The sequence below is a fragment of the Bos javanicus genome, chromosome 3 (assembly GCF_032452875.1).
Source record: "Bos javanicus breed banteng chromosome 3, ARS-OSU_banteng_1.0, whole genome shotgun sequence".
NCBI classification, from domain to species: Eukaryota; Metazoa; Chordata; class Mammalia; order Artiodactyla; family Bovidae; genus Bos; species Bos javanicus.
The window spans coordinates 82,244,162-82,262,982 of NC_083870.1; the positions used below are offsets into that span (position 1 = coordinate 82,244,162).

An 18,821-nucleotide genomic window follows, 5' to 3' on the forward strand; every position below is an offset into this window, starting at 1 on the left:
ATCTCACAAGCTGTGTGGCAAGGCATAAATAAATATTTGTTGAATAAATGAATTAATAAATGAAATATTATGCTATACTAACTTGGTATATTATTAATAATGAGACAGAAATCTTCATTTTTTTATTCAGTGCCCACTACACTAAAAATAGTTTGCATTGTTACCTTTTTAACGAATATTTGTTGAGCAGAACTAAATTAAAGGAATGGTATTGGTATGGGCCCAATAAATAACAGCATGAAGCACAGAAATAGTTGGCCTTAATATAACCCCCATTAATATTTAAATGCTTTACCCTCAGAGCCACATGGATAGAATAAATTTTTATTTATACTGGCTAAAATTATATTTATGTATATAATTATACCAGGTAAACAACAGATATTTAACTAAGTTGATTTCATTAGCATTTAATTCAGTTGCAAAATACAGAAAGTTTCCATTGGTGGAAAATCATATTGTTGGAACACTAAATATTGTGTGTGAACATGTTGGACATGCACACCAAATTGCTTAGGGTGTACAGATTCCTAAACAGTCTGAACAAAATTCCTTTGAGATAATGTTTTAAAATTTTAATATAGAACAAATGTCACTGTCTAGCAATTTAAAGATATAAGGGACTTCAGAGTTCAATAACAAATACAGAGTTGTTATTTGAAACAAAAATGTAGCTCTTGAGAACAATCAGTTCAGTTTTCTAACAGCAGTTATAGTATGTGGTCATAACCATTTTCCCCCCTTTTACAGAGGTCCCTAGATACACATTTTTAATGTATCCTAGCAGTTTCCAGTTAATGTTTTATATTTCTGTAGCTATTATTTTCTGTTGAAAGAAAACTAGTAAAGGTTGAGTCTAGAAAGGGAAAACAAAGGAAGAAGATCAATATTAACACTCTACAAATATTGACTTAGTAAAGTGACTTTGCTGTCTTTCTCTCAAAGGAACTTGATATTGAATGAATGATTTATTTATAAGAAGCACCTATTAAAAGTATTTGTTAAAACCAAAAAACTGCTTGGCAAAGTACATGCATAATCTCATCAAGTTCAAAAATTGAAGAATCATTATTTTTAAACTGAAGTCCTTTTAATATTCCTATTCATCATTTAACTTATTAGGACTGGCTTATAGGTAGAAATGCTGCGATCCCCAAAAATTCTCAAAGAATTACTTCATAAACTTTACCTATTCTCTGTAAACATTAAATAGTCATTAATAAATTTAATGTCAAATTTGTTTTCAGAAAAAGTTGTATCCATTCATTTAAAATACTATACCTTTATTGAGTGTGGCTCAATTAACTTTGAGTTTTGATTGCTATCAGCACCCATGGTAACCGTGAAAGAAACAGATGTTTTGAACTGTCTAGCTGTTGCCAGTGAAGAATTCCTGGTGTCACCTGTAAGAAGTAATAGTTATTTAGTCTTACATTATGAAAAGCTGTGAATAAGAAGTCTGTTTCTAAACACAGTGTAGTATGAAAGGACTATATATTAATTTCATTCTCTTTGTTCTTCCTACTGAAATAAACTCAAAAGATTTTATATTTATAAGCCTTTAATGGCTCTTTATGATTTTAATTTATGATCTACTAATAAGATTTATTTAATTTAGAATTTATGACCTACTAACAAGATTCTTTATTTAAATATGTCATCTTTTGGCCTGAAATTTTAGTTTTAATAAAACATAATGAGCATAGCCAAGTTCCATAATAAAATTTTACTTTACTAGATTTTTATAGTTAAGTGAGTCCAGAAACAGTAGCTATCAAAAGTTGGGTTTTCATTTATCACTGATAAGCTAAGACAGAAGGAAAAATTAAGGACTACAATCCTTAATTCTTAACAGAAAAGTAAATACCTTTATTTGAGAATGATTCCTGATCAGCTTTTCTTATGATTCTAGGTGATGCTTTTGGTACTGGTGATGGGGCCCTTTCAGGGGACCCTTCCATGTGGCTTCCAAACTGCTGACGCCTCAGTTTACTGTCAACCTCCAATTTTTCTAGAGTCGTTTTGAGACACTGTTCATTGGTTGCCATATATAATTTACAAAACTACAGAAAACAAAAAAGTATTCCAGTGGATAAAACATTCAATCATACATTTGGGAGGAGAAAATGTACATTAGTAGGCAAGAATGATAGATGGAATATATTTCCTATTGAACTAGGTTACTCATTTTATTTTCTTGAATCAGACTGACCACCCTCAAGTGCCCTAGTGAAATGCAGCCATAATTCAATGAGGAGGCCATACCCTGAATGAAAATAAAATGTTACACAAAGAGAGGTGATTTATTATTTTTTTTACAAGACATGTGTAGACTTGTATTTGTTCTAAATAATTTTTATGATTCTTCCACTCTCAAAAAGGCATATTTCAGAGAAGACAGTGTGTGTTCGTGTGTGTATGCACATGCATGTATTTTAAGTTGATAATATTATTTTTAATGTAGTCATCAGATTACAATTGGACTGGAGAGACTAAATTTCAAGTAAAATTAGTACATATATATATCATTGTCAATATTTAAATGATATGCCTCTTTAAAAATACCTCTTCTATCCAGTAGGCAAATTTACATCAGAATGAGCTTATGTACCTTGATATAGTCAAATTTGCCATCTGCATTTACATCAGCCAAATTTATTATGGCATTTACTTCTTCTCGAGTCATCTTTTCACCTTTCTGGAAGAAAAAAGTATTTAAAGCAACATAACGATTACTTTGTCATGTATGGGGAGAATGGAAATTTTAATCTTTTCTGTAGGTAAGTTTGAATATATGTTACACTAAAAATCTCAGAATGAGTATAATGTCAAGCAAGAATGAACCTGTTACATAAAATAAAATTTCACAATTTTATAAAGTATATAAAAACTGAATTTCAGTTTACTAAATTTCAAATATATATATCATAGATTCAAGAATAACTACTATTAAATTTAGAGTAAGAATACTTTCTCATGTTGTACCAAGAAACAGAATGGTTTCTGAATCTCATTTATACTTTAGTTCTCTTTTACTTTTCACATATGAACTTATCACTGATTTACAAATTGTTCTGGCAGGAAAGAATTGCAAAGGAGCACAACATAGGCTCAATTTTATACTCTCTTTTTTTCAAAAAGCATACTTCATACAGAAGGATCCTTAAGTACTTTACAAACAATATATAAGTGATTCATTTCACCTGCCAGTGAAACAGTTCTTTCTCATGTGGACTTCGGTAGCCAAAGCTAGATTCCAAGCTGTTTTGCAAAATAGGCATATTATAAAACTGTTTGACAGATCTTACCTTTGTTAGAAGCTTATAAAGATCAGTGTGTAAAATAGAGCCATTATCATTTACATCTAATTGCTTAAATGATTTTAGCAATTCTGCTTTTGAGGTTGGTTTTTCCTTTCTTAAAATTATACAAAAATCATCAAAATTCAGTTTGGCAGTTTGAGAAGTCCAATACTTATTAATGGTCTTTTGGGATGGATTTCTTCCTGCGTGCTGAAGAGCTGCCCAATAAAACAAGTATTATTTGTTACAGTAACATCTGGAATTAGTATTTTAAGTGTATTTTTTCTTTAAATCATTATACACTATAATGTTATATAAAAGTACACACATATCAATATATTAACTTTGGTGTTGATAGTCTAGTGAAATCAATACATGCCTTTCAAATACGAAAATATACATATATGTTATTATACCAGCTACAAATTCTCAATGTATTAATGCCAGAATTAAATAGGTTCTTCCCATTCTGACATTATTCCCAACTTACATAGTTTAATTAATTGATAATATCTGATTTACCGCATAAGAATGCCTGGAGGAAAAAAACAGATTAAAAACAATCATTCACTTAATTGTTTTGAGGACATAAGAATAAAGAAAATGAATAATTTATTATTTTTCTGGTTCAACAAATACCTTAATTATGAGGAAATCATTAGTTTGAGAATATTACTGTCAATGTCATGATGTCTAAAATGTTCATCGTTGTTGTTTGGTCACTAAGTCTCATCCAACTCTTCGCGATGCTATGGACAGCAGCACACCAGACCTCCCTGTCCTTCACTATCTCCTGGAGCTTGCCCAAGTTTATGTCCATTGAACTGGTGATGCTATCCAAAAATCTCATCTTCTGTCACTCTCTTCTCTTTTTGCCTTCAATCTTTCCCAGCATAAGGGTCTCTTCCAATGAGTCAGCTCTTCGCATCAGGTGGCCAAACTACTGGAGCTTCAGCTTCAGCATCAGTCCTTCCAATGCATATTCAGGGTTGATTTCCTTTAGGATTGACTGGTTTGATCTCCTTGCTGTCCAAGGGACTCTCAAGAGTCTTCTCCAGCACCACAGTTCAAATCAAAGTATCAATTCTTAAGCACTCAGCTTTCTTTAAGGTCCAACTCTCACATCTGTACATGACTACTGGAAAGACTACAGCTTTGACTATATGGACATTTGTCGGCAAAGTGATGTCTTTGCTTTTTAATATGCTATCTAGGTTTGCCATACCTTTCCTTTCAAGAAGCAAGTGTCTTCTAATTTCATGGCTGCAGTCACCATCCACAGTTATTTTGGAGCCCAAGAAGAGAAAAATCTGTCACTACTTTCACTTTTTCCCCTTCTACTCATTATGAAATGATGGAACCAGATGTCATGATCTTTGTTTTTTGAATGTTGAGTTTTAAGCCAGCTTTTTCACTCTCCTCTTTCACCCTCATCAAGAGGCTCTTTAGTTCCTCTTTACTTTCTGCCATTATGGTGGTATCATCTGCATATTTGAGGTTATTGATATTTCTCCTGGCAATCTTGATTCCAGTTTGAACTTCCTCTAGCCTGGCAATTCACATGATGTATTCTGCATAAAAGTTAAACAAGAGAATGACAATATACAGCCTTGTACTTCTTTCTGAATTTTAAACCAGTCAGTTATTCCATGTAAGGTTCTAACTGTTGTTTCTTGACTTGCATACAGATTTTTCAGGAGGCAGGTAAGATGGTCTGGTATTACCATCTCTTTTAAGAATTTTCTAAAATTTGTTGTGATCCACACAAAGGTTTTCGTGTAGTCAAAGAAACAACAGTAGGTGTTTTTCTGGAATTCCCTTGCTTTCTCTATAATCCAACAGATGTTGGCAATTTGATCTCTGGTTCCTCTGCCTTTTCTAAACCTAGCCTGTACATCTTGAAGTTTTCAATTCAAGTACTGCTGAAGTAGCTTGAAGGATTTTGAAAATAACCTTACCAGCATGGGAAGTGAATGCGATTGTTTGATAGTCTGAACATTCTTTAGCACTGCCCTTCTTTGGAATTGGGATGAAAACTGACCTTTTCCAGTCTTCTGGCCACTGCTGAGTTTTCCAAATTTGCTGACATATTGAGTGTGGCACTTTCAACAGCATCATCTTTAAGGATTTGAAACAGGTCAGCTGGAATTCCATCAACTCTACTAGCTTTGTTGGTAGTAATCTTCCTAAGGCACACTTAAGACTCCAGGATGTCTGGCTCTAGGTGAGTGACCAAACCATCATGCTTGTGGTGGGTCATTAAGACCTTTTTTGTACAGTTCTGTGTATTCTTGCCACCTCTTCTTAATCTGTTCTGCCTCTATTAGGTCCTTTATGTTTCTGTCCTTTATCATGCCCCTCCTTGCACGAAATGTTCCTTTGAGATTTCCAATTTTCTTGAAGAGATGACTAGTTTTTCCTGTTCTATTATTTTCCTCTATTTCTTTGCACTGTTCATTTAAGAAGCCTTTCTTCTCTCTCCTTGCTATTCTCTGGAATTCTGCATTCAGTTGGGTATACCCTCCCCTTTCTCCTTTGCGTATCACTTCTCTTCTTTTCCCAGCCATTTCCTCAGTTTGCCTTCTTACATTTCTTTGGGATGGTTTTGGTCACTGTCTCCTGTACAATGTTACAAACCTCCGTCCACAGTTCTTTAAGCACTCTGTCTACCAGGTCTAACCCCTTGAATCTATTCACCACCTCTACTGTATATCATAAGCGATTTGATTTAGGTCATACCTGAAGGACCCAGTGGTTTTCCTCACTGTCTTTAGTTTAAGCCTGAATTTTGCTATAAGGAGCTGATGATTTGAGACACAGTCAGCTCCAGGTCTTGTTTTTGCTAACTGTATAGTTTCCCGTCTTTGGCTGCAAACAATGTAACCAATCTGATTTTGGTATTGACCATTTGGTGATGTCCACGCAGGTCAGGAAGCAACAGTTAGAACTGGACATGGAACAACAGACTGGTTCCAAATAGGAAAAGGAGTAAGTCAAGGCTGTATATTATCACCCTGCTTATTTAACTTATATGCAGAGTACATCGTGAGAAACGCTGGCCTGGAAGAAGCACAAGCTGGAATCAAGATTGCCAGGAGAAATATCAATAACCTCTGATATGCAGATGACACCACCCTTATGGCAGAAAGTGAAGAGGAACTAAAAAGCCTCTTGATGAAAGTGGAAGAGGAGAGTGAAAAAGCTGGCTTAAAGCTCAACATTCAGAAAACGAAGATCATGGTATCTGGTCCCATCACTTCATGGGAAATAGACGGGGAAACAGTGGAAACATTGTCAGACTTTATTTTTGGGGCTCCAAAATCACTACAGATGGTGACTGCAGCCATGAAATTAAAAGACGCTTACTCCTTGGAAGGAAAGTTATGACCAACCTAGATAGCATATTCAAAAGCAGAGACATTACTTTGCCAACAAAGGTCCGTCTAGTCAAGGCTATGGTTTTTCCTGTGGTCATGTATGGATGTGAGAGTTGGACTGTGAAGAAAGCTGAGCGCTGAAGAATTGATGCTTTTGAACTGTGGTGTTGGAGAAGACTCTTGAGAGTCCCTTGGACTGCAAGGAGATCCAACCAGTCCATTCTGAAGGAGATCTGCCCTGGGATTTCTTTGGAAGGAATGATGCTAAAGCTGAAACTCCAGTACTTTGGCCACCTCATGTGAAGAGTTGACTCATTGGAAAAGACTCTGATGCTGGGAGGGATTGGGGGCAGGAGGAAAAGGGGACGGCAGAGGATGAGATGGCTGGATGGCATCACCGACTTGATGGACGTGAGTTTGAGTGAACTCCGGGAGATGGTGATGGACAGGGAGGCCTGATGTGCTACAATTCATGGGGTGGCAAAGAGTCGGACACGACTGAGCGACTGAACTGAACTGATGTGTAGAGTTGTCTCTTGTGTTGTTGGAAAAGGGTGTTTTTTCTGTCCAGCTCTGTGAAAATGGATGCATAACTCTTTCCCACAAGTGGCAGCTCAAATGCTTATTGCTATCTTCAATAATAAAATGCTTTTTAAATGTACTAGGTTGTTTAAAAGAACAACTTTCTCAGAATAAAATTATGCCAAAATATGTAGTAGTTATACATTTCCATATCTAAGAAACAGGTAAAATTTAGTAAATACTAATGTAACTTTAGTCTTTAGTTTTAGAATTGGAGCTCACTGTTAAGTCCCATAACAATGAAAAGGAGAAGGGAGTGGCAGAGGATGACGGTTGGATAGCATCACCGACTCAATGGACATGAATGTGAGCAAACTCCAGGAGACAGCAGAGGACAGAGGAGCCTGGCATGCTGCAGTCCACAAGGTACCCAAGAGTTGTACACAACTTAGCTACTGAACAACAACAATGACAACAAACAGTGAAAAAACTGTGTAACTGTAGATGGTTAAAGGTTTACACCAAAATACTGACCTTTTGCCAGGGTTTATTTTAAGCTTTGACATGAGTTTATAATACCTATATTACTGGTAAGTTGGGGGGACAAAAAGAAACTTTGGGGAAAGAAAAAGAAACTGCTTTATCCTATTTTGAAATGGAATGTCAAAACACATGGTATGTACATAAAAGATGGATGGATACCAATGAAAAGCACAATAGGTAAGAAAGAGACATCACTGGTTCACAAAACCAGTTTGTTAAAATCTAGATTATCTGAAAGCTTTCATTGCAATTTTACAAAGACTATTCTACAATAAAACCAAAAGCTGAAAAGCATTGCATTATTATCCTCCCAGATAGTTCTGTAAGACTGATAGCACCTGAGTAATACATACTCATTGATTTATTAATACAAACTAAATGCCACAGTAGCAGAAGGCATGTTAAACCTTTAAACTTAGTAAATTCATGATCTCAACCAACTTTCAAAAGCACAGACAAAACTCAAATTAAAATAAAATATAAATTGCAATGATTTGAAATTTTATATTTCCTCAAATAGAAATCTTATTGCATACAAATCTAAGACCTTGTTGCAAAAATATGTCAGATTTTTATTTCAGGAAAGTGCTTCTGAAGTTGATACAATAACTCAGTTTCTCTACTCCTAAAGTTATTTGCCTTGATGGAACTGACATGAATATAATATTATCTGGTATTTCTGTTTACCACCCTCTCAAGAATAAAGACCACCAAGTCATTTGACACACCTAGTAAGGACCAAATTCACTGATTTGTGGGATATCTGCAACCAGCAGAGTTTAAAATATAACGGAAAACTCAACCTTACAAAATCATGGGATGCATAAAAAGCAGTTATCAGATAAAACTAAAAGCTGGTTCTTTGAGAAGATAAACAAAATTGACAAACCTTTAGCCAGACTTATCAAGAAAAAAAGAGAGAAGAATCCAATCAACAGAATTAGAAATGAAAAAGGAGAGGTTACAACAGACAATGCAGAAGTACAAAGGATTATAAGAGACTATTATGAACAACTCTATGGCAATAAAATGGATAACCTGGAAGAAATGGACAGATTCTTAGAAAAGTTTAATCTTCCAAGACTGAACCAGGAAGAAACAGAAATTATGAACAACCCAAATACAAGCACTGAAATTGAAGCTGTGATAAAAAATCTCCCAAAAAATAAAAGCCCAGGACCAGGTGGCTTCACAGGAGAATTCTATCAAGTATTTAGAGAACAGCTAATGCCTATCCTTCTAAAACTCTTTCAAAAAATTGCAGAGGAAGGAACACTTTCAAACTCATTCTACGAGGCCATCTTCACCCTGATACCAAAACCAGACAAAGACAACACACAAAAAGAAAACTACACGCCAATATCACTGACGAACATAGATGCAAAAATCCTCAACAAAATTTTAGCAAACAGAATTCAGCAACACATCAAAAAGCTCATACACCATGTGTTTAGTTTAGTTCAGTCACTCAGTCATGTCCGACTCTTTGCGACCCCATGAATCGCAGCACGCCAGGCCTCCCTGTCCATCACCAGCTCCCAGAGTTCACTCAGACTCACGTCCATCAAGTCAGTGATGCCATCCACCCATCTCATCCTCTGTTGTCCCCTTCTCCTCCTGCCCTCAATCCCTTCCAGCATCAGAGTCTTTTCCAATGAGTCAACTCTTTGCATGAGGTGGCCAAAGTACTGTAGTTTCAGCTTTAGCATCATTCCTTCCAAAGAAATCCCAGGGCAGATCTCCTTTAGAATGGACTGGTTGGATCTCCTTGCAGTCCAAGGGACTCTCAAGAGTCTTCTCCAACACCACAGTTCAAAAGCATCAATTCTTCGGTGCTCAACTTTCTTCACAGTCCAACTCTCACATCCATACATGACTACTGGAAAAACCATAGCCTTGACTAGACGGACCTTTGTTGGTAAAGTAATGTCTCTGCTTTCAATATCAAGTTGGGTTTATTCCAGGGATGCAAGGATTCTTCAATATACACAAATCAATCAATGTGATACACCATATTAACAAATTGAAAGATAGAAAACATATGATAATCTCAATAGATGCAAAAAGCCTTTGACAAAATTCAGCACCCATTTATGATTAAAATTCTTCAAAAAAATGGGCATAGAAGAAACCTACCTCAACACAGTAAAGGCCATATATGATAAGCTACAGCAAACATTTTTTTCTATGGTGTAAAACTGAAAGCATTCCCCCTAAGATCAGAAACAAGACAAGGGTGTCCACTTTCACCACTATTATTCAACTTAGTTCTGGAAGTCCTAGCTACCGCAATCAGAGAAGAAAAAGAAATAAAAGGAATCCAGATCGGAAAAGAAGTAGTAAAGCTCTCACTGTTTGCAGATGACATGATACTGTACATAGAAAACCCTAAAGATAGTATCAGAAAATTACTAGAGCTAATCAGTGAATTTAGCAAAGTTGCAAGATACAAAATCAATTCACATATATCACTTGCATTTCTATATACTAACAATGAAAAATCAGAAAGAGAAATAAGGACTCAATCCCATCCACCATTGCAACGAAAAGAATAAAATATCTAGGAATAAACTTACCTAAGGAGACAACAGAACTGTACACAGAAAATTATAAGACACTAATGAAAGAAAACAAAGACGATATAAACAGATGTAGGGATAGTCCATGTTTCTGGGTAGGAAGAATCAATACTGTGAAAATGACTTTACTACCAAATGCAATCTACAGATTCAGTGTGATCCCTATCAAATTACCAATGGCATTTTTCACAGAACTAGAACAAAAAATTTCACAATTCATATGGAAACAAAAAAGACCCCAAATAGCCAAAGCAGTCTTGAGAAAGAAGAATGGAGCTGGAGGAATCAATCTTCCTGACTTCAGATTACACTACAAAGCTACAGTCATCAAGACAGTATGGTACTTGCAGAAAAGCAGAAATATAGACCAAGGGAACAAGATAGAAAGCCCAGAAATAAACCCATGCACCTGTGGGTATCTTATTTTTGACAAAGGAGGCAAGAATATACAATGGGGCAAAGGCAGCCTCTTCAATATATAGTGCTGGGAAAACTGGACAGCTACATGTAAAAGAATGAAATTAAAACATTTCCTAACACCATGCACAAAGATAAACTCAAGTGGATTAAGGACCTAAATGTAAGACAAAACACTATAAAACTCTTAGAGGAAAACATAGGCAGAACACTTGATGACATAAATCAAAGCAAGATCCTCTACGACACACCTTCTGGAGTAACAGAAATAAAAGCAAAAGTAAACAAGTGGGACCTGATTAAACTTAAAAGCTTTTGCACAGCAAAGGAAACTATAAGCAAGGTGAAAAGACAACCCTCAGAATGGGAGAAAATAATTGCAAATGAAACAACTGACAAAGGATTAATTTCCAAAATATACAAATAGCTCATACAACTTAACACCAGAAAAACAAACAACCTAATCAAAAAGTGGGAAAAAGACCTAAACAGACATTTTTCCAAAGACGACATAGAGATGGCTAACAAACGCATGAAAAGATGCTCAACATCTCCCATTATTAGAGAAATGCAAATCAAAACTACAATGAGGTATCACCTCACACCAGTCAGAATGGCCCCCATCAAAAAGTTGACAAACAGTAAATGCTGGGGAGGGTGTGGAGAAAAGACCTGTTGCACTGTTGGTGGGAATGTAAATTGATACAGCCACTATGGAAGACGGTATGGAGATTCCTTAAAAACCTAGGAATAAAACCACCATATCACCCAGCAATCCCACTCCTAGGCATATACCCTGAGGAAACCAATATTGAAAAAGACACATGTATCCCATTGTTCACTGCAGCACTATTTACAATAGGTAGAACATGGAAGCAACCTAGATGTCCATCGACAGACGAATGGATAAAGAAATTGTGGTACATATACACAACGGAATATTACTCAGTCGTAAAAAAGGAACACATCTGAGTCGGTTCTAATGAGATGGACAAACCTAGAACCTATTATACAGAGTGAAGTATGTCAGAAAGAAAGATAAATATTGTATTCTAATGCATATATACGGAATCTAGAAAAATGGTACTGAAGAATTTATTTACAGGGCAGCAATGACTTTTCACTTTCATGCATTGGAGAAGGAAATGGCAACCCACTCCGGTGTTCTTGCCTGGAGAATCCCAGGAATGGTGGAGCCTGGTGGGCTGCTGTCTATGGGGTCACACAGAGTTGGACACGACTGAAGTGACTTAGCAGCAGCAGCAGCAGCAGCAATGAAGAAACAGACATAGAGAATAGACTTATGGACATGGGGAGAGGGGAGGAGAGGGTGAGATGTATGGAGAGAGTAACATGGAAACTTATATTACCATATGTAAAATAGATAGCCAATGGGAATTTGCTGTATGGCATAGGAAACTCAAACAGGGGTTCTGTATCAACCTAGAGGGGTGGGATGAGGAGGGAGATGGGAGGGAGGTTCAAAAGGGAGGGGAGATATATATATATATATATACTTATGGCTGATTCATGTTGAGGTTTGACAGAAAACAACAAAATTCTGTAAAGCAATTACCCTTCAATTAAAAAATCAATAAATTAAAAAAAACAGTTATTAGAGGGAAATTCATATGAAGGAAGCAATATGACCTTCCTCACAAAACAAGAAGAATGTCAAATAAATAACCTAGCCTACCACTTAAAAGAATTAGAAAAAGAAAAACAAACAATGCCTGAAGTCAGCAAAAAGAAGAAAGTAATAGACATCAGAAAGGAAATAAAATAGAGATTTTAAAAAAATAGAAAAAGTAAAAGAAAACAAAACAAAACAAAATCTGGTTCTTTGAATGGATAAACAAGATTGACAAACCTCTGGCCACGCTTACCAAGAAGAGAGAACACTAATAAATAAAATAAGAAATGAAAAAAAGAGACATAACTGATAACTCACCATAAGGGAATAATCATATGAAAACAAATTTGACAACCAAAAAGATATGGACAAGTTTCTTGTCCTAGAAACCTGATTGAACCAAAGTTCACCACCAAAATTGAACCACAAGGAAATAGATTTTTTAAAAAAGAAGAAATATATAATTTGAACAATTTGAAAAGATGGATCACTAGAATTGAAATAGATTTTGTAATTTAAAGGGGGCTATCCTTGTGGCTCAGCTGGTACAGAATCTGCCTGCAATGTGGGAGACCTGGGTTCGATCCCTGGGTTGGAAAGATCCCCTGGAGAAGGAAAAGGCTACCCACTCCAGTATTCTGGCCTGGAGAATTCCATGGACTGTATAGTCTGTGTGGTCGCAAACAGTCAGAGAGGACTGACCAACTTTCACTTTCACTTTGTAATTTAAAAAGTCCCCACAAACAAAAGTCTATAGGACCAGATGGCTTTACAGGTGAATTCTACCAAACACACAAAAAAGAACTTATACTGACTCTTCTCAAACTCTTCGAAAAAGTTAAAGAGGAGGAACACTCCCAAGGACATTTGATGAAGCCACCATCACTCTGCTACCAAAACCAGACAAAGACACCATCAAAAAAGAAAACTAGGCCAATATCTCTGATGAGTACAGATTCAAAAATTCTCAACAGAATGTTAGTACACCAAATCCAACAACATATAAGAAAGATCATACACCATGACCTACTGGGATTCATTCCAAGTTCACAAGGATGGTTCAACACATGCAAATCAGTCCATTTTGTTTCTGATACATCATATAAACAAAAGTCAAAAACCACAAGATCATCTCAGTAGATGCAGAAAAAGCATTTGAAAAAATTCAACATTCATTCATGATAAAAACTCTTACCAAAGTGGGTATAGAGGGGACATATCCCAAAATAGTACATGCTATTTATGACAAACCCACAGTTCATATAACACTCAATGGTGAAAAGTTGAAAGCCTTTCTGCTAAAATCTGGAACACGACAAGGATGTCCACTCTCACCATTTCTCTTCAACATAGTATTTGAAGTCCTAGCCAGAGCAATCAAACAAGAAAAAGAAACAAAAGGTAGCCAATTTGTAAGAGAAGAGGTAAAATTGTCATTACATGCCAATGATATGATACTATATACAGACAATCCTAAAGACACCATACAAAAACTACAAGAACTGATAAATGAATTCAGCAAGGTAGCAGGATACAAGATTAACATATAGAAATTGGTTGCTTTCTGTACATCAATGATGAAGTATCAGAAAGGGAATGAAAAAAACAATACCTTTTAAAATCACAACCCCCAAAATAAAATACTTAGGAATAAACCTCACCAAGGAAGTGAAAAACATGTATGCTAAAAACATTAATAAAGGAAACTGAAGATGATTTAAAGAAATGGAAAGATATCCCATGCTCTTAGACTGTAAGAATACTGTTAAAATAGCCATACTACCCAAAGCAATCTACAGATTCAATGCAATCCCTATCAAATTACTCATGACAGTTTTCACAGAATTAGAACTAATAATCCTAAAATTCATATGGAACCATAAAAGACCCAGAATTGCCAAAGCAATCCTGAAGAAAAAGAACAAAGCAGGAAGCACAACCATCCCAGAGTTGAGAAAATACTACAGAATTATAGTAGTCGAAACAATGTGGTATTGGTACGAATACAGACTATGGGCCAATGGAACCGAACAGACAACCCAGAAGCAAACCCACACACCTACTGTCAGTGAACCTTCAATAAAGGAAGTAAGACTATACAGTGTAAAAAAGACAGTCTCTTCAGCAAGTGGTTTTGAGAAAACTGGATAGCTGCATGTAAATCAATGAAGTTAGAACATATTCTCACATTATACCCAAAACTAAACTCAAAATGGCTTAAGGACTCAAACATAAGACATGACTCTCCTACAAGAGAACATAGACAAAACATTCTCTGACATAAATCATACCAATGTTTTCTTAGGTCAGTCTCCCAAGGCAATAGAAATAAAAACAAAAATAAACAAATGGGACTTAAAGTTACAATCTTTTGCACAGCAAACGAAACCACAAACAAAATGAAAAAATAACTAACACAATGGGAGAAAGTATTTGCAAACAACATGACGGATTAGGGCTTAATTTCCAAATTAAACAAATAGCTCATAGAACTCAACAACAACAAAAAACAAACAACCCAATTGAAAAATGGGCAGAAGATCTAAAGAGACATTTCTCCAAAGAAGACATACAGATGGCCAATAGGCACAAGAAAAGATCCTCAACATTGCCAAGTATGAGTGATCTGCAAATCAAAACTACAATGAAGTACCACCTCATACTGGTCAGAATGGCCATCATTAGAAAATTTACAAACAACAAATGCTGAGATGGTGTGGAGAATAAGGAACCTTCCTACACTGTTGGTGGGAATGTAACATTGGTACAGCCACCATGGAAAACAGTTAGGAGGTTCCTCAGAAAATTAAAACAGAATAACCATACGACTCAGCAAGCCCACTTCTGGGCATATAGCCAGACAAAACTATAATTCAAAATGATACATGCATCCCTATGTTTACAACACCACTATTCACAATAGTGAAGATACAGAAACCACCTAAATGTCCATTGACATATGAATGGATAAAAAAGACGTGATACATAAATACAATGGAATACTACTCAGCCATAAAAAAGAACAAAATAATGCCATTCGCAGCAACATCAATGCAATTAGAGATTATCATACTAAGAGAAGTAAGTCAGAAAAATAAAGGCAAATACCATATAATATCACTTATATGTAGAATCTAAAATACAGTTGAACCTATCTATAAAACAGAAACAGAATCACAGACATAGAGAATAGACTGGCGGTTGCCAAGGTGAAGAAGGGTGGGAGGGGTTGGATTTGGAGTCTGAGACTAGTAAATGCAAACTGGTATATATACAATGATAAACAACAAAGTCCTGCTGTATAGCATAGGGAACTAAATTCAGTATCCTGTTATAAATCATAATGGAAAAGAATATGAAAAAAGAATGTATAGATAGATAGATATAGATATGCTAATGCTAAGTCACTTCAGTCATGTCCAACTCTGTGTGACCCCATAGAACTGGCAGCCCACCAGGCTCCCCTGTCCCTGGGATTATCCTGGCAAGAACACTGGAGTGGGTTGCCATTTCCTTCTCCAATGCATGAAAGTGAAAAGTGAAAGTGAAGTAGCTCAGTCATGTCCAACCCTCAATGACCCCGGGGACTGCAGCCTTCCAGGCTCCTCTGCCCATGGGATTTTCTAGGCAAGAGTACTGGAGTAGGGTGCCATTGCCTTCTTAGAGATACAGATATAGATATCCGTATAATTGAGTCATTTGGTTGTACAGCAGTAATTAACATTGTAATTCAACCATACTTCAATTAAAAAATTAACAATTAAATATAATGAAAACAGAAGACCAACTCTCTGAAACCCTCATCCCTAAAAAACAGAACCTCAAATTCTTTTCTTTAAAAATTTTACTTATTTTTTAATACTGCCCTTTTACAATCATTCAATACACACCCACGTGGATATATGTGTACATATATATAAATACATACATATCCTTTACATTTTCTCCAGTGTAGGTCAAATTTAGACTAATGATTCAGTTGTCAAAAGCATTGTAATCTATTATCATAAATCTTAAAATACCAATATAAGAATTTAAAAGAACATTTTAAAGCAAATAATTGGTGTAAGCTTTAAAAAAAAAAGAAAACTAAGATTATGGCATACAGTCCCATCACTTCATGGCAAATAGATGGGGAAACAATGGAAACAGTGACAGACTTTATTTTTTGGGCTCCAAAATTACTGCAAATGGTGACTGCAGCCAAGAAATTAAAAGATGGTTGCTCCTTGGAAAAAAAGCTTTGACAAACCTAGACAGCATATTAAAAAGCAGAGACGTTACTTTGTTAACAAAGTTCTGTCTAGTCAAAGCTACGGTTTTTCCAGCAGTTGTGTATGGATGTGAGAGTTGGACTATAAAGAAAGCTGAGTGCCAAAGAGCTGATGCTTTTGAACTGTGGTGTTGGAGAAGACTCTTGAGAGTCCATTGGACTGCAAGAAGATCATACCAGTCAATCCTAAAGGAAATCAGTCCTGAATATTCATTGGAAGGACTGATGTTGAGGCTGAAATCTAATACTTTGGCCACCTGATGCAAAGAACTGACTCACTGGAAAAGACAGGGAATGGGATGGTTGGATGACATCACTGACTTGATGGACATGAGTTTGAGGAAGCTCCGGGAGTTGGTGATGGACAGGGAAGCCTGGTGTGCTGCAGTCCATGGGGTTGCAAAGAGTTGGACATGACTGAGCGACTGAACTGAGCTGAACTGAATCCATACAAACATTGAGAGTTTTATTTTGAAGCTCCTGGATTATGTGAGGGCTTCCCTGGTAGCTCAGATGGTAAAGCGTCTGCCTGCAATGCAGGAGACCCGGGTTTGATCCCTGGGTCAGGAAGATCCCCTGGAAAAGGAAATGGCAACCCACTCCAGTATTTTTGCTGGGAAAATTACATGGACGGAGGAGCTTGGTAGGCTACATCTAACCATCAAACCTCGATTATGTAGCTATATAAAATGACATAATATGGGCTTCCTTGGTGGCTCAGTGGTAAAGAATTTGCCTGCCAATACAGGAGACATGGGTTCAATTCCTGGTCCAGGAAGATCCCATATGCTACATTGCAACTAAACCCATGTGCCACAACTATTGAGCCTGTGCTCCAGAGCCCAGGAACCACAATCACTGAAGTCCTGCACCCTATAGCCCATGCTCTGCAGCAAGAGAAGCCACTGCAGTGAGAAGCCCATGCACTCCAACTAGAGTATCTCCGTCTCATCACTAGAGAAAGCCCGTGCAGAGCAAGGAAGACCCAGTGCAGCCAAAAATAAATGAATAAATACAATTAGAATGGCACAATAGCATAATGTACTTCTACCGCTCAAGCTTAACTAAGTAACTGGAATGATTCAACAATGTAATTTTAATTGGAGTCTTTCTGATTTGTTAACTTTCAGCAAATAAGGAAAACTACTTAGTCAAAAAAATTACCTAAGTAAAGTTGATCTTTAGAAATAATGTTATCTAAACTGCTTTTGAAAACAGTTAAGTAGGCAGCTCTACAATTCATATAAAATATCTCTTCTTCAGTTAGCAGAAATTTCTTTGATCGAGGACTCTCTGAATGCGTTGGTTTCTGACCCGAGAAAGCTGCATCACTTCCTGGACTGATGGCCATTCTATTAAAAAATAATTTAAAATTTTGTTTTAGTCACTGGTAGTCCTAAAATGAAAACGTCACTTTGGCTTTCAAATGGTGGTGGTGGGTGGGGGAGGAGAATAAAGACATGAAGGTTTTTATATGTGGAAAAATGATGTACATTATAATACGCATATGGTTATATTATCATATGTTAAACTAGAATAAGTTTTTGGCAGTTGATTTCTAAATATATTATATATACATATATATACACACAATATATACATGAGAACCCAAAGAACAAAGCTAAAACAAAGATGTAACATAAATACAAAAGAAGACTCATAGGGCAAAGGAAAAGCATGCATTTATTCTCTCAAAATTAGAGGACAGTCAGTTGAGACTCTTCCTAGGATTGTCATGAGGATTAATTAATCTAACACATTTGAAGCATACAGAGCAGTGCCAGGCACATAATAAATGCTAAATAAACTATAGAGTGAAACTCCAGCATAATGATAATTTGAATATAATGTGATTGGCAGCTGGCATTCATCTCCATAGCAGCATCAACCACATCATTTCACTAACATCTCAATACTGCAGCCCCACATTTAAAATGACTGAATTCTTAAAATCCCATGTATAGCATTATCCTGCGGTTTTACTGTATTCTATTACCACCAATAATAATGTTAATAATAACAATAATTTGGGGGTTTATACAGCACCTCTGCTCATAAGAGTTTAAAGAACTGTCATACATCTTGATACATACCTACTACAGTGGTCAGGTACTTTCTGAACCTTTTACAGATACGAAAATTGAGAGACAGAGATCTCACCCAGCTAAGAGTAAG

The 18,821-nt window shown here is 36.1% G+C and overlaps 1 protein-coding gene across 2 annotated transcripts in view; it reads right to left on the reverse strand.

Moving 5' to 3' along the window:
- EFCAB7 (EF-hand calcium binding domain 7) overlaps positions 1 to 18,821 on the reverse strand; it is a 55,424-nt gene that overhangs the window by 35,076 nt on the left and 1,527 nt on the right. For both annotated transcript variants that reach the window (XM_061411735.1, XM_061411737.1), the window contains exons 2-6: positions 17,811 to 17,998; positions 3,309 to 3,520; positions 2,612 to 2,698; positions 1,868 to 2,063; positions 1,282 to 1,403 (exon numbers count right to left, since the gene is read on the reverse strand). In XM_061411735.1, the coding sequence (XP_061267719.1) occupies positions 1,282 to 1,403; positions 1,868 to 2,063; positions 2,612 to 2,698; positions 3,309 to 3,520; positions 17,811 to 17,997 (804 nt within the window). In that variant the 5' untranslated portion in view covers position 17,998. The remainder of the gene's footprint in view (positions 1 to 1,281; positions 1,404 to 1,867; positions 2,064 to 2,611; positions 2,699 to 3,308; positions 3,521 to 17,810; positions 17,999 to 18,821) is intronic.